General features: G+C 43.1%; 2 protein-coding genes across 2 annotated transcripts in view; both read left to right on the top strand.

The window, feature by feature from the left end:
• Positions 1–24,769, top strand: part of LOC110367009 (multiple epidermal growth factor-like domains protein 10) — a 161,334-nt gene extending 136,565 nt beyond the window's left edge. Inside the window, exons 13-15 of the mRNA XM_036133580.1 lie at positions 21,228–21,272; positions 21,354–21,563; positions 21,930–24,769. Coding sequence (XP_035989473.1) covers positions 21,228–21,272; positions 21,354–21,563; positions 21,930–21,964 — 290 coding nt within the window. The 3' untranslated portion in view covers positions 21,965–24,769. The remainder of the gene's footprint in view (positions 1–21,227; positions 21,273–21,353; positions 21,564–21,929) is intronic.
• Positions 17,205–20,486, top strand: LOC118556354 (zinc finger BED domain-containing protein 4-like). The gene is made up of 3 exons (XM_036133581.1): positions 17,205–18,301; positions 18,686–19,326; positions 19,438–20,486. Exons 1-3 carry the CDS (start codon positions 17,771–17,773, stop codon positions 19,967–19,969), a joined length of 1,704 nt encoding a protein of 567 aa, XP_035989474.1. The 5' UTR covers positions 17,205–17,770; the 3' UTR covers positions 19,970–20,486.
• Positions 24,770–25,077: the final 308 nt, after the last annotated feature.

Below are 25,077 nucleotides of genomic sequence, written 5' to 3'. Positions count from 1 at the left end.
TGGCGGACTTCCAGAGTTCCACTTCCTCCTCCGGTAGCACACTCTGCCTCGATTCCAGCAGCTGTAAAAAAAAAAAAAAACACAAAAAAAAAAAACAATGAATCAGTACTATGCGATGGGATGCACTGCGTATGGACACAACACATCAATCAATGCACCTGAAAAATAGTCACCAAATAAAGTCTTACCCTCTTTCTTCTAGCTCGACTCCGAGCTGAACTCTTGGCAGCTTCAGCTCCTGCGTACCGTCTCATAATACGTCTTACAGGCGGCTGGAAAACAATTAAATGAGAGTGGTATGGATAAAAATCAAACGCAAGTCACAGTAACAAGGAAGGAGAAAACAGTAAAACAAGTCACTTACACACAATGTCGTCTTTATCAACATTGTGTAAATCTGGACTTGCAGTTTTTGCTCCGAGCAAATAGGAGGTCACCGCCTCATTATGAGGCGTGCTTAGTCTGTGAAAACAAAATGTACAGTTATGATCGGTATCTATCCGTATCTATTTCCTTTTACCGCAGAATGAAAGCATATTCTTTAAATCTTACCCTTGCTCCGGTTCATAGCGCCTGCAATTTGTCTCCGAGTTGTGAAGACGGCGTACTGCTTCCTGTGAATCACAAAAATACTATTTAATAAAGCTTGTTCTTGCAAGTTGAAGGCGAGTTGAACGCGAGACGTCGTCCAGCCATTGATCACTTACCAGCTGTTGTGGTTTTATTTCATCTTCAGGCTCAGAAGAGGACATGAACACACAGTAGCGGAGCGCTCAGCACGTTTTTTTTTTTACTTCTTCTTCTTCTTCTTCTTCTTCTTCTTCTCTTCTATCATGGCGGATCGCAAGCAACTTTAAGGTGCATACCGCCACCTACTGTTCATGAGTGTGTAGCAACACTGTTTTACATCTATTAAATTCTATTTGTTAATTTTGTATTCTGAAGATAATAAATAATAAATAAATAATGCTTTCCATAATCTATAAATATCCTTTATATTTCCTTTATTTCCCAATAATCCTTTAAGACTCCATTCTTGGCCTGTCCTTTTATACCCAACAAGTTTGTAAAATTGTTGAAGTTACATTTTCATCCATATTACTTTTAATTTTCATCCAATATACTAAACCTAATTTCATTCTTCTGAATTCCAGTGGAGTTTCTCCAGTCTCTACTAAAAGAGCGTTGATAGGTGTTGTTTTCACTGCTCCTGTGCATATACGTAAAGCCCTACTTTGTAATCTATCTATTCTTTGTAATGTTGTTTTAGCTGCTGCTCCTTAAATAAAACTGCCATAATGTATTATTGATCTCATGAGAGCCCTATATATGTTTAATAATGATTGTCTATCTGCACCCCAATTATTTCCAGCCACAGCCTTCAGTAAATTTATAACTTCTAACTAAATAACACATTTTACGAAGTGATCAGTCCACAAGTGAAAAACCAGGAGACTTGTTGATGAAACTTCTGGCCATGATGCTTTTGTCATGGCAATCAACCTTCAAGATTTCTGACAGTGCCATCACATCACTTCTTCTGTGCATCAAACATTTTATGTGGATACTTGGAAATGTTGTCTGTGTGTGCTAATTCCCTCACTGCCTTTGCAAGCAATATTCCAAAGACTTTATTCTCCTTGAGGAAATGGACTGGTGTCCTCCGTGACAACTTCTTACAGTATGTGGTTTGTCCAAAATGTATGACAGTATACATGCTTACTGAAACCTACGAGCTCAGACGCGATGGCACAAAGGTTTGTAAGACTTGTGGTCACATACCATTCTACAATCACCCACAGCTAAAGTCTGTGAAATGTGGCTCTGTCTTACTAAAGGCAAAACCTCCCCCTGCAACACTGATTTGCGTTTGTATAGCTCACAGCATTTTCATTTACATGTTAAAGCCTCCCCTAGAATTAGGAGGAGGGGGGTCATGGGGGGACAACTGCCACGTCAATTTCTGACAATTCATGGCAGTTTTCGGTGTTGACTGCAAATTACCGTGAACAGCCGTTAACCTGAACTTTCACGACAATCTACAGTGCCGCATAGTGACGAAAATCACACTTTTCATGCAGTGATATGTGTGAAACTCTACCGAGAAATTGGAGATGCGTCGTCCACGTTGTTTTAGAAAGAGTAAAGAGCGTGATTGCTGTACCAGATTTAACTCGGCTGAGAAGACCTTCTTAAACTCGCTGCCAAAAACGTGCAACCCAAAGATCCACAATCGGGAAAACTAATTTCTGCCCATCTAAGGGCTCTTCCTGTTAATAGTCATAAAACAAACATCTTGGCTTGGTCGGCGGAAAAGGTATGGGGAAAACAGTTAAAGACTAGATCACTGTAATGTATTTGGATGAACCCAAGGACAACCCGAGAACAGGTTAGTAAAACTTAAACAGTTTTATTAAACCGCGGACCCCCGGTTAGTTCGGCTTGCACTCAGCTACTGGCAGCTCCTGAAGACAGAGTGGTGGGTTAGTGACCAGCGGAGGCAGGCAGGATTGAAAACTAGAAGCTGGGTCACTAACCTGGCCGCGGGATGGCTTGATTGGACACAATCCTGGTTTCAGGAATCAGCGGGGTCCGTGATGGGATAATCCAAGGCTCTTTGTCCAGGTACGATCTGGGTCTTGATAAGGGACAGATTCGTTTAGTCCTGCAGAGGTATCCAAGGGCAAGTCCAGAGGAGGCTCCAGGTCCAGATCCAGGTCAAAAATCCAAAAGGCACAAACAGTTAAAGGGGCAAGCAATCTCCGTAACTTACAGGCAGGCAGGGGTCAGAAACACGGGAAGGCAGTCCAGATCACTGAGGCTGATGAACAGGACTCAGGCGGGCAGAAAAATCCAGAGAGGGGTCAGACTGGCTCAAAAAACAGGGGCAAAAACAGATCGATAGGCAGACAGGCAGACAGGTTTTCAGAGAAATGGCTGGAAGTTCTCACCGTAAGGCTCGAGACGTTCTGGCACTGGAGGCTGCGAGTAACAGAGCTTTTAAGCAGGTAGGGCGGAGACAGAACAGGTGCGCTGATTTCAGTTAGCAGCCCCAGTGCCAGGAACGTTACAATCACACTGGAAGAGGAAACATACACAATCCCCACTGTCTCCCGAAAACTTCTCTGGACTCGGTGACAAACTCTCAGAGAAAGGTGGTTGATCGGTGGCTTCAGCTGTCAGGTTAGCTGAGGGCGGAGCTCTAGGAGCATGAGTGACAGGCTGACTCGATGCGGAAGTGAGGGAAGCCGTCAGTTGGCTAAGCTGAGTGGTGACTAGCTGTAACTGTTCTTTTGTAGAATTAACTGCTAAACCGAGAGCCTGTAATTGTTCCTGCTGGGTGGCTAATTGCCGACCGAATGCATCTGCTGGGGATTGTTGGCCAGAGTGTTCTTCTGTCATGGTTTTTAAGTGTTTGGCCACATGTAGATACAGACGGAGGCAGAAACAATTTTAAGATGTTTATTAAAGGCTCAGATAACGGGGAAGCACACAGCGTGTGGGACAGGCACTGAACGTCAGTGCTGGAACGACTGAGGGAGGAAAGGGAAATAATGTTACAGAGGATCGAACCAGGGGAAAATACTAGAAGCTGCGCCGCTTACCATTTAGTCGGGGAGACCTGTCCTGGGAGAGTAAGTGACTAGGGAACTCTGTGACTGTAACTCGCTGATGGGAACAGGTGGCTGAGTGACTGGAGGACTGACAGATGTAATGCTGGCGAGGGATCCGGAGCGCATCACAGTAGACGGCAGACGGGAGGAGCAGATGGAGTGTTGTGGGTGAACCAGGTGAATCCAGGAAGGGGGGTCTTACGCCCGGCTTGGTATCACCAAGGGAGTATGAGGGGAGATGCTAGAGCAAAATCTGAGTGGCAGGGATTCTGAGGAGCTGGTTCCTTGAGCACGACGCCAAGACAAGTGAGTAAATCCAAACACGACAAACTGGAGAACAACAACAGACAAAGTTAGTCCAAAAACAAGGTTTCAATGACCTCACAGGTACGCGGCACAGGAAACAGGTCAGAGGCCTAGACATACCACGACTGGGTTAACACTGTTTTCCATCTGTCTGAACACTCCTTAAGAAGTCAGTGATGATGGCTCCTGACGAGCAGCAGGAGAAGGGCCACGCCCCCCAGTCAACTAGAACCACCTGTGAAACAGAGTTAGAGCACGGAAACACAGAGAACACTGACAGTATGACTTTAAATTTCCTGCTTTTAAATTCTGATAATCTTTGGACCAGTGTCCTCAAAAATTAAACTTCTTAATCAATCACTTAATCTGGATGGCATTAATTGGCCTTTGGTAATAAAGTAAAAAACACTGGTGTTATTTTTGACCAAGACATGTTATTTCTCTGGAATTTTGCCAAAGTTATAATTATTTTGTCAAACATAAAAACAAAATTTTTTCTGCTCAAAAAAACAAAGAGAATACTTAACATAATGTAACCCCAAGTCAATCACACTTCTATGAAATCAAACTCTCCACTTAAGAAGCAACACTGATTGACAAAAAACTGGTGGAAACTGTAGGCAATTAGCAAGACACCCCCAATAAAGGAGTGGTTCTGCAGGTGGTGATCACAGACCACTTCTCAGTTTTTGTACTTTCTGGCTGATGTTTTGGTCACTTTTGAATGCTGGCGGTGGTTCCACTCTAGTGGTACCATGCGACAGAGTATACGACCCACAGAAGTGGCTCAGGTAGTGCAGCTCATTTAGGATGGCACATCAATGACAAGAAGGTTTGTTGTGCCTGTCAGTGTAGTGTCCAGAGCAGGGAGGCGCTACCAGGAGACAGGCCAGTACACTTCCTCCACCAGGAGACGTGGAGGAAGGACTGCTACCTCCGCCTTTGTGCAGGGAGGAACAGGATGGGTCCAGCCAGAGCCCAGCAAAATGACCTCCAGCAGACCACAAATGTGCATGTGTCTGCTTAAACGATCAGAAACAGATTTAATAAGGGTGGCATGAAGGCCCGACATCCACAGGTGGGGTTACCCTTACAGCCCAACACCGTGCAGGACATTTGGCATTTGCCAGAGCAGGGCTCTTCACAGATGAAAGCAGGTTTGTACTGAACACATGTGACAGATGTGACAAGAGTCTGGGGATTCCGTGGAGAATGTTCTGCTACCTGCAACATCCTCCAGCATGACCGGTTTGGCAGTGGGTCAGTAATGGTGTGGGGTGGCATTTCTTTGGCGGGCCGCACAGCCCTCCATGTGCTCACAAAAGGTAGTCTGACTGCCATTAGGTACCAAAATAAGATCCCCACACCCATTTTAAGACCATATGCTGGTGCGGTTGGCCCTGGGTTCCTCCTAATGCAAGACAATGCTAGACCTCATGTGGGTGAAGTGTGTCAGCAGTTACTGCAAGACAAGGACATTGATGCTATGGACTGGACCGCCCGTTCCCTAGACCTGATTCCAGTTGAGCACATCTGGGACATTACAGTGTATGTCTGTTATGAACGTGAATCAGGCAAACCCAGTATTCAAACCAAACAAGCGAGGTATAAGCAAAAAACAGGATTTTAATAATGAAACAGGGACAGGCGGGCTCAATAGTCACAAGGGCAGTCCAAAATCCGGTACACAAAAGGCAGTCCAAAATAGGCAGAGGTACAGACAGGGCAAAAGCAAGCTCGGATAACCATGGGACAGAATCAGGTCAGTAAACCGGTAAATCAGTCAGACAGGGCAGGAAAAACAGATCAGGGAACAGGCTGGCTCAGAATCAAAAAGGCTCTCAGGTTAGCATCAACAGGTCAATCAAGAAAGGAACGCTGGAACAAAACTCACCGTGGGCTCGTTAATGATCTGGCGGAGAACTAAAGACTGAGGCAGAACTATATAGTGAAGTGCACAGGTGAAATGGAGTGACAACTAATTACAGGGAAACAGCTGGAACTAATCAGAGGCAGGGAAGTGACTGACAAAGAACTGAACTGATAGGTTGGTGACTGCTGACAGGGGAGTGACAAGCTAATAGGGTAAAAACAGGGAGGTGAGCTGGCAGGTGAACAGAACTGAGCTAAAAGCTTACAGAACCCTAACAGATAGTATAAAACAAAGAACAAAATCAAACCACAACAAAACCCAAACTATTCCATAATTCAAAAGTAAGACAGAACGGCGGACGACCCCTGTGAGACAGGTAATCCGGCGGGTGTCCTGTAGGACGGCCCCGGTTAGCAAAGATGTCCGGCGGCCGGTGGCGGAGCAGGTCTCTCATAGGCCGGCGGCGGAGCAGGTCTCTCGGAGGCCGTCGGCGGAGCAGGTCTCTCGGAGGCCGTCGGCGGAGCAGCAACCTCGAAGGCCGTCGGCAGAACAGGACCCTCAGGAACCGACGCCTGGAGAGAGAGAGAACAGAACCTGATGCCGGACTAAAGGCTGGAGACAGCGCCGGACTAAGAGCTAGAAGAGACGCCTGGCTAAAGAGTTCAGGAGGCGCCTGGCTAAAGAGTTCAGGAGGCGCCTGGCTACAGAGTTCAGGAGGCGCCTGGCTACAGAGTTCAGGAGGAGCCTGGCTACAGACTTCAGGAGGAGCCTGGCTACAGACTTCAAGAGGAGCCTGGCTACAGACTTCAGGAGGAGCCTGGCTACAGACTTCAGGTTCAGACGGCCCCTGGCTACAGGTTTCAGGTTCAGACGGCCCCTGGCTACAGGCTTCAGGTTCAGACGGCCCCTGGCTACAGGCTTCAGGTTCAGACGGCCCCTGGCTACAGGCTTCAGGTTCAGACGGGGCCTGGCTACAGGCTTCAGGTTCAGACGGGGCCTGGCTACAGGCTTCAGGTTCAGGAGGCCCCGGGCTACAGGCTTCAGGTTCAGGAGGCCCCGGGCTACAGACTTCAGGTTCAGGAGGCCCCGGACTACAGACTTCAGATGCTCCCAGACCCTTTAACACCCAGAACCTCAGCAGTAACCCCTCCAGAACATCCGACAAAGAGAGACTGGTCAGCCACTTGGGAAACTGGCTGTCTAGCCAAAGGTGAAGGGGTAAGAGCTTCAGAAGAGGTCCAGGGACCTCTAAGTCTCCATGGGGCTCTGGGTGCTTGTCTTCTCGGCGAGACCCCCGACGCTTGTCGTCTGGACGAGACCCCCGACGGAGCTTGTCGTTTGGATGAGGGCCGCGACGCCGCTTGTCGTCTGGACGAGGGCCACGACGCCGCTTGTCGTCTGGACGAGGGCCACAACGCCCAGTGTCCCGATGAGCCCCAGAGTTGCGGCCTGAAAGAGGGCTCGTCTGAACCCCCTCCTCGTGGACCAGTGGTAGACCCTCCTGGGTTCCCACGTCGCAGACTGGCGGCAGACCCTCCTGGGTTCCCACGTCACAGACTGGCGGCAGACCCTCCTGGGTCCAAGCGTCGCAGACTGGCGGCAGACCCTCCTGGGTTGCAGCCAGGAGGGTCTGCCGCCAGTCAACTAATTTTTAGAAGGATTGGTGAACAGTGCTTGCCAAAAGATGAACATATCAGTTATTCAATAACTCACACCATTCCATCATTAATTGCATATATTGAATACAGACAATTAATGCATTAGTTGAGTACTTTTAAACATAAAAAAACGTATGACTTAACCTCACCTGATTAAACTGTATTTTCATACTTGATCATCATTTGCTGCCCTGTCCTTTCAATGCCTTTCCTAAGCAAAGCACCCCCCCCCAAACTCCTCCTTTTTGTGTTGAATGAGTTAGATGTGAGAGAATAGCTTTGATTCTCCATCAAATAATTCTCATAACATTCTCTGCCGCCAACGTGCTCTTCCTGCAGCAACAGCATGGTTTCTTATGGTTTAATATTTTCCATATGCCTTCTTCAAAGATTTCTAATTCCACTTGGGGGAAATGCCACTTCAAGGCTTCTTATTCCTGCCGTTGCCATGGTGAATCATGTTATCTGCGATCCATTGATCAGGGCTTTTTTTCATGCTCATGCTCGTGTTCAACAAATGGTTGATCGGACACTGTTTAGTTACCTAACTGATATCACCTGTTCTAAAACTGGAAACACTGAGTATGACAGAGTGAGGTAGAACTACTGAGAGTAGCAGCTTTCTACTTAGGCAAGGCAAATGTATTTATATAGCACAATTCAGTACAAGACAATAGAAAGTGCTTTACATGATTAAGATATAGCAAAATAATAAAATGTAGATAGAAAATAGAATAAAAGCAAGTAGGGATAGAATGTAGTAACAAAAAAGAACATTAAAAACAGTAAAACTGTTTAACTAGAACAGTCAAAGGCAATTTTAAACAGATGTGTTTTTAATCTTGATTTAAAAGAACTCAGGCTTTCCGCACTTTTACAGTTTTCTGGATGTTTGTTCCAGATAAGCGGAGCATAGGAACTAAATGCTGCTTCTCCATGTTTGGTTCTGGTTCTAGGTATGCAGAGTAGGCTGGAGCCAGAAGACCTTAGTGGTCTGGAGGGTTGATACACTCATAACAAGTCTGTGATGTATTTAGGTGCTAAGCCATTCAGGGATTTATAGACTAACAGAAGTATTTTAAAGTCTATTCTGTGAGATACAGGGAGCCAGTGTAAGGATATTAGAACTGGGGTTATGTGCTCTACTTTCTTAGTCTTAGTGTTGTGCAATTATACACTGTTAAAAGTTATTTAATGTTTCATAAATAACTCTCTGTCTGTTAAGTATTGTCTGGTGATGATCAGCTCTTAAGCTGATATCAAGACAACGGTTGAAAGGGATGAATTCGAGCACTAGCGATCTTTTAACAGCAAAACCTGCACACACATAGAATAAAGGAGTGACAGCTTCTTTTCAAGTTCAAGAATTTAATAACAGAAAGAAAATGAACATCCAGAGAACATCACTATGTAATGCTGTTTACCTGAATTAACACAATATTTCGATTAATAAATCCTCTCTACTAGGCTAGTGAAACTTAACTTAACTACTAAGCAAAATTAAGAAAAAAAGAAGCTAAGCTAAGGAACTATTTACATGCAAAACAAACAAAAGACAAACAAAAGTGGTTGATCATAATCAGAATACTTCAGTGAATCCTGGTTCACTGCAGATCTGGTTAACAAAAACATGGAATGGAGTTAAAACATTTGCCATGTGTTTCAATCCATTCACAATGCAAAGCCCAAGTTGAACAGACCATTATTTGTTAAAAAAATATTCTGAGGACCGGTTTGTCCTGTAAAGTCATTTAAACCCTTACGACCGAGTTTGTTAATGCGATTCTCCCTCCGGGCGCATGGGGTCGCTGTGGCAACTCGGTGGCTAAGAGGTTACAACATAATGTTGCCGAAATTGCCTTGAAAATCGGCATTAATATACCATATTGATGCGGGAATAAGGCTTATAACACCATCGGAGGATGGCAGAGCAGAACAGTTACGCTTTACGCTTTAAAACGGACTCCTTTTTAGGGGTCCGAAACCGGATGTTAGCAAGGCTAATATCCTGTTAGCTAGCGTGACCTACCGGTTAGCAGTTTGTTCTAAACACCATGGGTCACAAAGGTTTACAAATCGTTTCCCAATAAACCTTTTAACTTCACCCTCAGACCGCTGCCCAAACCTCTGTCCTTTGTTTCGTGTCAGTCTGGTCCAGTTTTGGCCATTCATGGGAGGAGCGTTGAAGGAGGATGTTGTTGGTTAGCATTAGCGGGCTAGCGCTTGGCTCTTGGCAGGCTAGCGTTAGCCTTACAGCAGCATATGGTTAACGGCGTGGTCGGGTCGGAGGCCTGGTCCTCCAGGCAGACTCTGACCCTGGTTGCAGTCACAAATTAAGCAGATCTCTCCTCGGCATGGGGACGTTGCTTCTGTGCCGGCTTTTCAGCTCTGCCTGGAACCAGCTCCGTCTGTGGTGCGCTGAGAAAGCAGAACAAAGCTGGCATAGACGGATTCCTTCACTTCGGCATCTGTTTTAAGCAGAAGTGAGAGACTTATCTTTGAATTGGCTGGCAGTTTCTCCCTATGCCGGGGAGGAACTGAGTTTCAGAAAGGCTCATTCCCTTCTGCTCGCGGCCTCTTCCAGGCCCCATCGATGGTTCCGGGAGGCCTTCAGTCACATGGCTCCCCCCTCTCCTTGAGAGCTGGTCATCTCTGTGTCTCAGCAGCTTGGAGTCAGGAGAAGAGATCGAAGAGAAGAGAACGGGCAGAGGTGTGCTGTGTCTTTTATCTGTGAGGAGGTGGTCACAGCTGACCTCCTGCCGAGAAGAAGGGATGAGCGAGAGAGGGGGAGAGGAAGGCTTCTCCTGGCCCCCCCTTATCCTTTGCAGCAGGAGTAGACTTTCTTTATTGAATCATCCACTTTTCAGGATTCAATCTGAGATCACTATCATGGCATAACATTAGTGAGGACGCGGGCAGCAGCGTTCTGGATCAGCTGCAGCTGTCTGATCCACTTTTTAGGCAGACCTGTGAAAACACCGTTGCAGTAATCAATTCGACTAAAAATAAACGCATGGATTAGTTTTTCCAGATCCTGCTGAGACATTAGTCCTTTAATCCTGGAAATGTTCCTTAGGTGATAGAAAGCCGACCTTGTAACTGTCTTTAGATGCTTTTGGAGGTTCAGGTCTGAGTCCATTACTACTCCCAGATTTCGGGCCTGATTAGTGGTTTTTAGCTGAAGCGACTGAAGCTGTGTGCTAACTTTTGATCTCTCCTCTATTGGTCCAAAGATTACTACTTCTGTTTTGTTTTTATTCAGTTGAAGAAAAATTTGGTACATCCACGTATTGATTTCTTTTAGGCATTTACTCAGTGCTTGAATGGGTTCATAGTCACCTGGTGACATGGTGATGTAGAGCTGTGTGTCGTCTGCATAGTTATGGTAGCTGATGTTGTTTTTTATGATCTGGGCTAAAGGGAGCATGTAGATATTGAATAGGAGGGGACCCAGGATGGACCCTTGGGGAACCCCACATGTGATTTTTGTCATCTCTGATGTAAAATTACCTACTGATACAAAAAATTCCCTGTCCTTTAAGTAGGATTTAAACCAGTTCAGAGCTGTACCAGAGAGGTTGACCCAGTTCTCCAGGCGTTCTAACAGAATGGAGTGATCGACAGTATCAAATGCTGCACTGAGGTCCAATAGAACCAGCACGGTGGTTCTTCCACAGTCTGTATTTATATGGATGTCATTAAACACCTTGATAAGGGCGGTCTCTGTACTGTGGTGAGCACGGAAACCTGACTGGAAAACATCAAATCAGCTGGTCGTAGTTAAGAAGGTGTTTAATTGTTGAAATACAGCTTTTTCAATGATCTTACTGATAAAGGGGAGGTTTGAGATGGGCCTGTAGTTTTGGAGTAGAAGTTTGTCTAAATTGTTCTTTTTCAGCAGTGGTTTGATAATTGCTGTTTTTAGGGACTGGGGGAAAACTCCTGACAGAAGGGTCGCGTTTATTATCTGAGTCAAATCAGACGCTATGACAGGTAAAACTTTTTTAAAGAAAGCTGTGGGGAGAACATCAAGGCAGCTTGAGGAGGAACTTAACTGCTGAATTATCTGCTCTAAGCTTTTGGAGTTTATTTGGCTAAATTGGGACATTTGGTCAAAATTAATTCTGGTAGGAGACAACTTTGGTACTGAACTTAGTATGGATGTACAAACAGATCCTCTAATTTTTAGGATTTTCTCAGTAAAGAAGTTAGCAAATTCATTGCAGGCCCTGGTGGAGTGGAGTTCGGAAGCCACTGACACAGGACGATTTGTTAATCTGTCGACTGTGGCAAATAAGACACGAGCATTATTCATGTTTTTCTTGATGATCTCTGAGAAGAAAGATTCTCTTGCATTTTTAAGTTGTAAGTTATATCTGTAAAGTCTCTCTTTATAGATGTCATAGTGAACCTGGAGTCTGTTCTTTCTCCACCTGCGTTCAGCTTTCCGACATTCCCTTTTTTCACCTCTAACTGCTGGAGCATTTCTCCAAGGAGATTTTTTCTTCCCGGAAAAAACCTTCACTTTGACTGGAGCAATGCAGTTAATGATGTCTGAGACTTTAGACTGAAAGTTATCTACTAGCTCATCTACTGAGTTGCAGCCCAAGGTTGAGGTAGCAGAGTAAGCTTGAATAACAGTTTCTGTTGCATTGTCCTTAAAGGTGTGTTTCCTTACGACGTCCCTTTGGCTAAATGAGTCACTGGAAATGATACATTCAAAGGTAACGGAGAAGTGATCGGATAAGGCAACATCAGTTACATTGACCTGTGAAATGTTTAGACCTTTAGTGATGATCAAGTCTAAAATATGTCCCTGCTTGTGTGTTGGCTATTTAACATTCTGAGGTAAACCAAAGTTTCTAAGTGTGTCACACAGTTCTTTTGAACTTCTGTCTTCAGGGTTGTCGACGTGAAAGTTGAAGTCTCCCACAATAATTAAACAGTCATAATCAACACATATCACAGACAAGAGGTCACTAAAATCCTTAAAAAAGTTTGATGTGGACTTAGGAGGCCTGTAAACATTCAGAAATATAGTTCATACCGGGCTCTTTACCTGGAGAGCCAAATGTTCAAAAGAGCCCAATTTTCCCAAAAACACCTTTTTACACTTTAGTGAATCATTAAACAATGTTGCTACTCCTCCACCTTTCCTTTGCTGTCTGCTCTCACAAAGGAAATTGTAGTTTGGAGGTGTTGACTCCATCAGTATAACTTTAGATTCATGTAACCATGTTTCTGTTAAAAAACATAACATCAAGATTGCTGTCAATAATAAAGTCATTAATTAAAAGGGATTTTCCTGACAGAGATCTAATGTTTAATAAACCTAGTTTATATGATTTGGTGGTTGATGATGTCTCTGTGGCAGGTTGCATCTGACAGTTAATGACTTTCAAGTATTTGTTCCTGTTTATCCTTTTGTTTTTCTTTTTTCTGCCACGTATCATCACAGATATTCCATAATCCCCGGGAAAAGACCCAAGCTGATTCTGGAAACTGTCATGTCTGATAAACGTGCAGCGAGGGCCCGTTGTGTATCACAGCGAAGTAATCTGAAGGTCTTGAGGACAGGCATGTTCCATGATACGTAGAGGAGGATCTGGGGCTCTGCGGCCTTTGGAAGATGCTGGTTTAGTCACAGAGCTGTGGCTATATGGAGAGGATGTCATCTGTAGGCCAATCTTAAATACTTTGTTCATGTTGGGAGAAAATTCCAGAAAAGGAACCTCTGGGCTTTGTGGAGAGGAAGGCGAGGCGGGTGTAGTCTGGACTGGTGTTCGTGACGATGGAGGTTCTTGGTCCTCTCTTTGTCCTGCTGAGATCTGGGATGGATCCTCCTGTAGCTCTGACGAAGCCTCTTTCTGTGTCATCTTTCTGGCCATCTTTATCTTGGCTTGTTCGGGCTGCACTGGGCTTATCATTTGTTTTGGCACTGGATGTACTTTGTTTTGGGACAAAGCTGATGGCGTATGGTTCACAGAATAGAAGATGTTTGAAATCAGCCGTTTTGTACCTGACCTATTTAGAGAGAAGCCATTGCTGCTAAACAGATGTCTTCTTTCCCAGAAGATGTTAAAGTTGTCTATGAAGGTTACAGTTGTTTGTTTGCATGTTTTTTCCAGCCATTTGTTTAGCATCAGAATTCTGTAAAAAATCTCATCTCCACAGTAAACGGGCGCATGAGGCCCGCTAAGAAAAACCTTGACATTAAGGCCATGAACTAGGTTCAACAAACGAATGTAATCCTCTTTCAATACTTCTGATTTTCTTATCCGGGTGACGTCGCCCAGGGCTTCAGCTTGTATTATGAGTTTTTCCAAGGTCGGGCGTTCTTTCAAGATCCTCAGAAGGTTGTCTGATATTTCAGACACCAGGCCAAAGTTCGAAGGGTTATAAATCAACACCTCTGTCCACTTAGGGTGGACCGGCCATTTTTTCTTTAACCAAGTCCAGAACAGAGAGGCACAACCTGCCCAACTATAAAGCGTCTGCCCCACCCATCCATCACCGGTGCGCTCAGATTAGCACCGCTGCTCACAGAGCGAGACCGTGGAACACCGTTTCACCAGAGTTGCATAATGGTATAAAATAACAGCATAAATTTGCTGTGCGCGCTGAAGCCAGATGCCGTGCGCGATTGTGCACGTGCACAGCTTAGAGGGAACACTGCCTACAATCTTGCGTGACGTGTGAGGAGTAGGTCCTAATGACGTCCTTAGCGCACACGCCTAGTGAAGGGCGGGCTTTGGCCAGGAGGCAGTTTCACTCCTGAACAAAGGACTTCAAAAGAAAATGCGGGAGAACCGAAAATGTAGACAAAGAGATCAAGATGAAGATAAGAGAAAGGGAAAAGTGACTCTCGGTGGAGTCCACTTACAATCAAACCAAAAACAACACAGCCAAAATCACTTATGAAATGCATGCACACACATCAGAAATATCCAGCACAGTTAAAACAACTCCTTCTCGGAGTGATTAAGCATTAAACTAATTCCTAATAGGTTCTGCCAAGGCACAAAATATCACCTTGGGTGAAAAAGAGAAATAAAAAGGGGGGAGTCCCATTTTGCTTGTGTTGTCTCAGTGGGGATGTCCCTGGCTTCGGATCCGCGGATCTGCGGCTCCAGCAGCCGCGGCAGCAGCTTCGGCAAGCGCAGGTCCCTCAGGCAGAAAGAAAAGGGGGAACCCCAAAGTCTCTGGGCTCTGTCCGCCGCTTGTTTGGCCAAAACAAAAGCAGAGTTCTTGACGATCACTGGGAGATAGCGGCTTCCAGTAGGATCAAAATAATTCAAAGTACTTTTAAAGTCGACCTCCTGCACAGGAAAACAGGGATAGGTTTGGTTCAAAAGTTATCTGTCCAGCGAGGAATCGAACACGTGCCACATGGAGAAATCCCACGGGATGAGCAGCTGCGTGTCTCCTGAATTTGGTGAACCGCCAGTAAAGAAGAATGAGTTGAGCGTGCCAGGCGCTTTTTATGTCATATCATAGCAACGTTATCTCGTTGCTAGGGCCGGTGGTCTCGCTGACCATGTTGCATGCTGGGGCTGGTGATCTGTTCGACCGTTTGGCATGATGAGTCTGTCACGTCATAAGATGGCATTACAGTAATATTTATAAATAATGTTTCCTTCATTCAGAGCTGGGATGTGTTATTTTAGTGTTCCCTTTATTTTTTTGAGCAGTTTATATAGCACTATATATGAATGGCTTTGTAAATAGCTTGTACTTGTACAGTGCTTTATCAAGTCCATTGATCCCAAAGCGCTTGACGCTTTGGAGTCATCGTCATTCATCATGAACTTTGTGGACTGGTGTGAGAAGAACCATCTTTGTTTAAACACCAGCAAGACCAAGGAGATGGTGATCTTCAGGAGAACACCCCCACCTCACTCACCCGTGAACATCCAGGGGCAGGACATAGAAACTGTGGACAGTTTCAAATACCTGGGTGTTCACATCAACAATAAACTGGACTTAACTCATAACACAGATGGTCTGTATAAGAAGGGCCAGAGCCGCCTCCACCTCCTGAGGAGGCTGAGGTCCTTTGGAGTGAGCAGGCCTCTGCTTAAGACCTTCTATGACTCTGTGGTGGCCTCAGCCCTCCTCTACGCTGTCGTCTGCTGGGCTCCTGGCAGTGCAGAGTGAGACAGAAAGAGGCTGAATAATCTGGTGAGGAAGGCCACCTCTGTCCTGGGCTGCACTCTGGACTCTGTGGAGGAAGTGGCTGGGAGGAGGGTGTTGTCCAAGCTCACATCCATCATGGACAACACCTTCCAACCCCTGCACCAGACTGTAGAGGAGCTGAGCAGCTCCTTTAGTGACAGACTTAGACATCCTGTCTGTAAAAAGGAGCGTTGCCGCAGGTCATTTATTCCTGCTGCTACCATATTATACAATACTGCACTATAACTGTAACCATAACTGTAACCATAATTGCAATAACTAATGTGCAATAATCTATTTAATACACTGTGCTATAACCCGTGCAATAATCCTGAAAGAAGCAACTTCTGCTGCTATCACCACGTGAATATATGTCAATACATATGTATATACATATATGCATATCACAGTGAATGTACATATGACATCATCTGCCTACTTCAATTTCACCTCTATTTTCATTCTTATCTATTTATTTTTTATTTTTCTCATTTTCTTTTTGATCCACTGTATATATGAAGATACACTGTATATAACTGATGCACCTTTTCCAACTTTTGGCACCTTCTTCTGACTATCGAGCCGATGGGACAAGTAAATTTCTCCAATGTGAGATCAATAAAGCCTATCTTACCTTATCTTATTCAACTATTCACACACATATTCACACCAGTGGAAGCTCCAGAGAGTTTGCTGGGAAGCATTTTACTGAGGGTGCTATGAAGGATAACTTACTTTCACATTTCTGAACACACAAACGGAAGCATACACAAACATGAACTGCAACAATGAATTCACTATATTCTTTTTCGCAAGATGCAGCCAATTAAATATAGGCAGATAACAATTTTTTGCATTACATGTTCCTGCCAACCAGCGCTTTAAATGGAAAACAATAAGTGTCAGTACTCCCTTAATGTCATAAATATGATGAGTAATATTTTGTATACAGATCTATTAGTCTATAAATTAGTAGTTTCATTGTACAGAAATGATTAAACACAAAGAATTAAGCCAGTTCTAAATCAAATCCACATGTGCCAAGTTTAAAGTGTCATGAAGCCACTCCTATTAAACGGCCATGGTTTTAATATGGACATGAAAAATAACATCAAAAACTAAAAATATAAAACAAATAACCCTAAAAAGCATAAAGAAGTGATATGTTTTAGACCTAAGTTTTCAAAAAGCTTATTACTGTTACAGTTTCCTTCTGTAACATATGTTTATTAATAAATAAGTATTAGGTCTGGCCTCAACAAACCTATGCCACCATATAAATTTACCTTTAATCTGAAAATATATTTGTCTATTTCATGTAATCGGGTTCAATCAGTTGTATCTAAATTGTGTAATCTTAAAGAAATTATTGCTGTAATTTTGTTCGTTTGTTTGTAAATCATGTAACTTGTTATAATCTCAGATTTTAGACAGGCATAATAACAGTATAGCTTCAGTGTGCACATTTGGCCACAGAGGTACAGCGAATGGTCAGGCACATGAAAAATTAGGGGGAACATTGACACCTGGACTGGCATTCTGTTAACTGTGACATCATCCAGGGGAGGCAGATTTTGCTATTACCATATAACATAGAAAGGATTCCTGGATCGATTTGTGCTTCTGTGCTTTTTGTGTCTCTGTTCTGTTTTCTCCAACCCCCAATTGAGTAATACAGATGAGCGTTTATTAGTGTTGCACCGATTCCGATACCAGTGTCGGACGGGGCCCAGATACCGCACTAAAATGGTGGTATCGGCATCGGCGAGTACCAACAAATAGGGCACGATACCATTTTAATGTTTGTATGTCACTTGAACGCAGCCTTCTCTCTCCCGACGCAGCCTTCTCTGCCCCGATACTCACTAGTATTAACTATCGCTATTGACCTGCTCCAGACCAATGAGAGCGGGCCAATAGCCGCTCTTAACCAATGCCGGGGCAGCTTTTTCATGCGGTGGGAAAACAAACCAGAAGAAGAAAGAAAGAAGAAAATGTCTGCGGTCTGGAAGTACTTCGTGATAGAAACGCTGTCGAGTACATTGGCGAAATGCAAGATCTGAGACCTGAAAGTTTCGAGAGGTGGAGTTAAACAGGGCAGTTTCAATACATCGAACTTGATTAAACATTTGAAGTCGAAACATATGAACGAACACAAAGAGTTTGGGACGGCCAAGAGAACCCGGGAAGGACCGCAGCAACAAACCCTGGTCAATTCACTTCGCGGGAAAGAGCAGTGGGACGAGAAGAGTGAAGCAGCAAAACAGATGTCCGAAAAAATAACCCAGATGACTGTTCTCTGTAACTTGCCCCTCTCCTTCGTTGAAAGCGTGGGCTTCCGGCTTTTTATGGCTCACGCAGTACCTAAGTTTAAAGTCCCAAGTCGCAAATACGTCACAGGGACGACTATCCCTGCACTAAAAAATAAAGTGACGGAGTATGTTTTAGGAAAGCTAGCGGAGGCAGGGGCCATAAGCTTTTCAACCGACCTCTGGACCAGCCAAGTCTCCCCACTTTCCCTGCTTAGCTTGACAGCCCACTGGGTAGACGTGGAAACATTCACACCGGAAAGCGTCATTCTTCATGCCAATGAAGTCAAGGGATCACACACGGGTGAAGCAATTGCAGGAGCGATAGAGAGCATGCTGCTTAACTGGAGCATCTCGAAGTCAAAGGTAACGTATGTTTTCTAGTCTAGACTTTGAAAGAAATGCTGTAGTAATTTGCAGCAATAATTTGAGCCGTAGAAGTAAAGGTGTGTGTGTGTGTGTGTGTGTGTGTGTGTGTGTGTGTGTGTGTGTGTGTGTGTGTGTGTGTGTGTGTGAGAGAGAGAGAGGGAGAGACTCATGCGCAACTTGTATTTGTGTGTTGCTATGACGATGGAGTTGAGTGATGTTGCTGCTGGTGCACAGAGATAGGGAGGCTGATACAAAGACAGGATGTTGTGGTTAATTTTTACTATAATTACATTATTATTAATAATATTCTTCTTCTTATTATTATTATTATTATTATTATTATTATTATTATTATTATTATTATTATTATTATTATTAAAGGTCCATGCCATGCTTCGGGACAATGCAAGCAATATGAAGAAGGCAATGAGGGACCTGGGAGTCTCCAGCCTGGGATGTTTCTCACACATGATTCAACTCGTGGTGCACTATGGACTGCTGTCCCAGAAAAATGTGAGCGATGCGCTGGCCAGTGGGAGAAAAATAATTGGGCACTTTAAACATTCCCCACTGGCCACATCAAGACTTGAAACTGTTCAGACGGGACTGGGAATCCCAGTCAAACGTCTGATCCAAGATGTTCCCACCCACTGGAACAGCACCTTTTATATGACTGCGAGCCTGCTGGAGCAAAAGAGTGCCATCTCACTCTATGCTGCAGACCACCAGCTCCCAGCAACACTGACAGCAAGTCACTGGACCTTGCTGGAGAAAATCAACGCTATTCTGGCTCCATTTGAAGAGATCACAAAACAGATCAGCGTCGCCACCTCCACCACCTCAGAGGTCATCCCCTCAGTGGTCGTCCTGAAGCGTCTGTTGGCCAAACAGACCACAGAGGACAGCGGGATAAAGACAATGAAGGCGACACTTCTAGCAGCTTTGGGCACAAGATTCCAGACCGTTGAGGCGGAGCCCTTGTACTCTGTTGCAACCATATTAGACCCACGTTACAAAGACAGGTATGTTAGTTTAAACATCTAGTGTTAGTGTGTAATTAAATGCAGTGCTAAATAACAGCATATATGAGCTAACAGCTATAATATACCATTCTGTTTACTTTGTTACTGCAGATACTTCACAAGTGCAGAGAGTAGTAAGCTTGCAAGAAGTGCACTGACCCAAGAGGTGGAGAAAAATGAGGAGTCCTCACTGCAGACAACCACCACTGAGGCAGCAGACCCAGCCAGTAAGACCCCACGGATGACAGCAGAGCCCAACGCAAGCAGCTGCTTTAAGGGGCTGTATGAGGAATTCCTGCAAGAGCATGCTGCTGAACAAGGTGGGGCCAGCAGCACAGCTACACAGGTACAGATAGAGACATATCTGGCTGAGAAAACAATCCACCGCACAGAGAGCCCATTCGAGTACTGGGGAAAGAATAAAGAACGGTTCCCCTCCCTGGCTACTACAGCTGCAAAGTTTCTCTCCGCTCCCTCCACCTGCGTAGATAGTGAGAGGCTTTTCAGCACACCCTCTAACATACTTGATGAGAAGAGGAATAGGCTGTCAGGAGATCATGTAGAAACGCTGATCTTCCACAAGAAAAATCTGCCAATGTACCTGAGCTTGAACCCCAAGGACTTGAATCCTCAAGAGGACTGAGTAAACACTACTAGGTGTTGTGTGACAGATCTGTCACTAATGTGAAATTTATTTTTTTCCGTTGCTTGTTTTAGTTTGTTCAGTGTGGATTTTGCAATTGGAACTTGTTGTGAGGAAACTAGCACCTAAAATGGTCTTTTATTTATTTCTTATGTCAGTTCTGATTAATCCTATTTGTTCTTACCTCAGATACTCCTTAATGCAGCTATCTCTCAAATATACCTCATATGTATATTATTTCTTATTTTAATATAATTATACGTTCTTACTGTGCTAGTATTATAAATGTTACAATTTTATGAAGTTGCACTATTTTGGCATTTGGGAGACAAGATTCAGGGCATTTAAGAGTTTATTCTATTATTAATATAATTTTAACTTTGTTACTGTTGCACTACAATTATACATGTTATAATTTCAATTTCATGTTGCACTGTTTTGGCCAAAAGTTTATTAAACTATTGTCACCCGTTCCAGGTAGGCAATAAAAAGTTCTACTGGATTTACTTTGTATTAGTCTTTTTTTCCTGCTTCACAAAGGTAAGCAGCAGCTTGACAAAGCCATGATGGCAATTATTTTACATCCATGTAGTATGCAGTTCTTCATATATACACATACACACATCATTTTCAAACAGATGGTATCGGTATGGTATCGGTATCGGCCGATACTGCACAGCCAGGTATCGGGTATCGGTATTGGGGCCAAAAAATGGTATCGGCGCAACACCAGCGTTTATACTGAGCCTGCTTCTGCTGGAGGTTTTCCTCCCTTTTCAAAGGCAGTTTTCCTCTTCACTGTTGCTTCATGCATGCTCAGTATGAGAGATTGCTGCAAATTTGTTGACAATGCAGCCACTATCCACTGTGGCTCTACGCTATTTCATTAGGAGTGAATGCTGCTTGTCAAGACTGAATTAAATCTGCTGGATTTCCTTACATAGTAATATTTTTGGCCAGTCTGTATAATTTGATTGAATTTGACTTTGTAAAGTGCCTTGAGATGGCATGTATTGGGAATTGGCGCTATATAAATAAAATTTTATTGAATTGAAAGCATTCGAGCAATCAGAGAGGGAGGTTACGTCTTACCCATATTAGTCCTTTTTTGGTGTAGAATTAATACTTTAGTTTTTACTGAATATATGTTGAAAACATTCCTAAAGGAATGCAGCCTTATCTTTTTAGTAAGGTTTGCAATACGTCATAACTTTCTGAACAATGAACTTGAAATTTATTTTAACTTTTTTCATACTAGGAGCTTGTGGAATTGGTATGACTTACATGGAAAAATCTCTGCAAGGTAGGTCCTGCATTTTATTTAAATTGTACACCTTAGCATTGATATCCTTCCAAAAATGACTATCCTGATTTTGTTATCCAGATATGGTGAAGGAAGCTGACTACCTTGCAAGTTCCTACTCTCTTGTCAGCTCTGAAAACCCATATGCTACAATAAAGGACCCCCCCTCACCAACATCCAAAAATACAGAATGTAATTATATGGAAATGAAGTCACCCACCAGGAGAGATTATGCATATGAAGAAGTTAACAATGGTAGTCCGACTAATAGGCAAGCGGTTGATGAAGTTGGTAAGACATTTTATTCTATAATTTTTTTCAGCATGGTGGCTTTACTTATAAGCATGTTTATACATTGGTTATTCTGCTTTGCCATGTTATGTATAACATGCAGTATGTGTATGTATTGTCAGTCCTGTGGTGGTACTCTAGGTACCAGGTTTGAGGTGTTTAAATAGAATTAACATATTTTTTCACACAGTTTCAATTATTTAACGTTGTCTAAATAAGACCTAATTCCTTTTTAGTGTATATGTGTGGCTAAAATAACATGCTGAAGTAGAAACTGGTTATAGTCTTAACAGTGAATGTACTTCAATGTATTAGTAAGCAAAGGGACCTAAGCACTCTTTCTTCATGGTTTCAACTTGATTTTAGAGATGAGTAAAAAAACATCCGACCCACTGGAGTAATCAACACCAGCATGCAGTCTGGAAAGGAGCTGTTTGACCAAGTACAAAAAACAGCCACATCTCCAGTGATTATGACATCCTGCCACCCAGAGAAAGTCTTTTGTCGGAGTCCAAGGAATTAGATTGTAAGTAAAGACAGAGACTCAGAACAGGACCAGCTCTCAACACTAATCTCTGGATGCAGCACTCGATTTTCTCACATTTTATACCCCTGGGATATTTATTTTGTTAATATCAATAAATCAAGAAATTATCCATAAACCATCTTGGTATACCTTATGTAAAGCAATGCTGGTTTGTTGTATTTTTACAGCCCATAATTAATGTTGTATAATATACAAATTCAACTTCAAATTTTATGTGTAGTATAAGTATTTTTTTTTCTCCTATTTCTAAAAGTGTTCAGTATTCATGTATAAAAAAAACTTGCTTATATTCACATTTAACAAATTGAGCTTCAATTTCTTTTCAGCAACTGTGCTCAAAATATTGAGGAGGGCTTTCAGATTTTTTGAGGAGACATTCAATAATGACGAAGGTTCTCATTTATTAAGCTTGCAGACACACAAAACAGGCACTAAATCTTGGATATGTCACTTTCCATGCAGAAAGTGATCATTAAAGAAATACTCAGAATGTGTGACCCATAATGCAAACTCTCATCCGTGCCTGTGCTTGTTTTGGAGACATGTGGAAATTGACCACGCAGATGGTAAAGTATTAAACTGCAGCCACACCGTGTATTCTCTCAGATGTTCAGTTTCACATGATATCAGACTTTAACCATGAGTATTCAAAACGACAGTGTTATTTAAGCTTGAGCTCATTAGCCATAGCTATACTTACAGATCTTCCAAATTAAAAAGTCCTATAAGCCAACTTAAATTTTAAATTAAAGTTTGCATTTCATCAGAGCATTTCATCAGAGTTTTCTATCATAACATTCCTCCCCCGATGATAACCAGTGCGATGTGTGCCACAGATTAACATACAAATTGTGCCAAGGTGTGAGGCAATTACATTAAAGATATAGTGGATAATCTTCTTTCAGCTTTGAGTTCTAGGGTGGATCATCTTATCTATTTGTTGTCCCACAGACCAATGTTTGTGATGTGCTCACTTAACGCCAATGCACATGCTCGTTCCTAGCTATTTTTTTCTTGCTGGGCTTCGGTTTTCTTGCTGGGCTTCGGTTTCAGCCATTCATTGTATCTCCACTGCTCTCACTGTATATTTTGAAAATGGCTGAGTTCCAAAAACCAAACTGTCTTACAGGTTTATGAGAAGAGGAGAAAGGGATCAGAAGAAAGAAATAAGACCTAGGGTCTCATGTGTTACATTGCGCAGCTCTCATACTAGGGCAACAGATAGTCACAGAGATGCCTCAGGGCATATTTGTAGTGAATTACAAGAAACCAACAGTGACTCATTAAAGAAACTGGCTGAAAATATTCAGTTTTTCTGCTCATACAACATTTTTTCTACAATGTTTATCAAATTCAATTAGTACTGTAGCTGCTGCCTTGAGCTTGATTATAGCTTAATTCTGATCATTGTAGAAGCAAATAGGCTTAAATCGGAAGCAACCAGACTTGCAATGTATTTCTGAAAGCGTTTCGGTCAAAGACTATGCAAGAGTCTTTGACAAAGACTCCTAAACACATGCTGATCATTGTTGTGCACATAAAAATCATTGTAATGTAGTGAATATGTCTATATGTTCTGATTACATTTGGAAATAGAATCCTTGCTGCAAATTAGAGCCATTGTTTAGGGGAATTTTATGTATCTGAACAACATATGGATAAGATTGTCCCAGGGGGGCAGGCTTAGGAGAGCTCAGGGATGTTAACTACCGTTTAACTACGTTAAATGGCACCGGTGACTTATGGTTCTTCCTAGTTTCCCTGTTCCCTGTTTCCCAGTAATGCTGGGGCCAGATCACAAATAATTCCCTGGACAATCAGAATGGGTCAATAAGCCACTCATCATCTAGTATTAGCACGTAAGCAGGATTTCTGAACACAAGTTTTCTCTGCATTCTACCAACAGCGATGTCCTCCAGCAATTCTGCGATCATTTCATTACTCCCAACTTTATCACGCTTTGTACTGAGTGTATTTGGGAGATCCTTTTACGCAATGGTGAAAGAGCAGGTAGGCTGGTCTTGCGCATGTGCAGTTATTCAAAACGTGACTTGGGAATTTCTTACTTACAATTCTGGAAAAATCATCTATTATACCTTTAATTGCTGGTAACAGTTAAAAACCGTGGTGACACTAATGCGTTATGCTTCATGGTGGATGTGGCCCTGCTGGATGACCTTGTAAATAAGAGAATAAGAAGAAACACAGTTTCAGAGATCAAGGATTATCTGCCCCCTGGTGACGACTGTCTAATATGCCGATTTAGAGTTCATGGAGCATTGCATTCCACTATAACCTACAGGGGACAGTTGCTACCCCCAGGTGCTAGATCCTAACCTGCTCTTCAAACCCCAGGAGGAGGTGCTCTTTGATACTGCTCATACCTGTGCATGCACAACTGTGGAGCATACAATCAGGTTCATAAAATGCTGGTGGCAGTGTTTGAAGCGGCCTCATCAATTATGATTGTCTTGACTCCTTACCTCTTCAGAATGACGATCCAGATGCACAGCCTCTTTGTCATTTTCTTGGCATCATTGACGTTTTATGAGAGCAATAAGATTTACTTGTTAACAAGTTAATTTAGTGTGGACAAATTAACTTGTGGATATGATTTCACCTCTGATTTACATATTCAATAAAAGCCTTTCTGGAAATACCAGCTGTGTCTTTTACTCAATTACTTTTTTACTTTTAATCAATTACTTTGACTACAGGCATGTCTTGATGACATCAAAACCTGCATGACTTTAAATTTCCTGCTTTTAAATTCTGACCAGACAGAAGTTGTAGTCTTTAGACCAGAGTTCTCAAAAAATAAACCTCTTAATTAATCACTTCATCTGAATGGCATTACATTTTTTTAAATAAAGTAAAAAAAACATTGGTGTTATCGTGGTGGAGGGGTTTGAGTGCTCCAATGATCCTTGGAGCTATGCTGTCATGCCCATAGTGAGGTCACCCAAG

The sequence above is a fragment of the Fundulus heteroclitus genome, unplaced genomic scaffold (assembly GCF_011125445.2).
Source record: "Fundulus heteroclitus isolate FHET01 unplaced genomic scaffold, MU-UCD_Fhet_4.1 scaffold_64, whole genome shotgun sequence".
NCBI classification, from domain to species: Eukaryota; Metazoa; Chordata; class Actinopteri; order Cyprinodontiformes; family Fundulidae; genus Fundulus; species Fundulus heteroclitus.
This window is presented reverse-complemented; position numbering and strand designations above follow the sequence as displayed.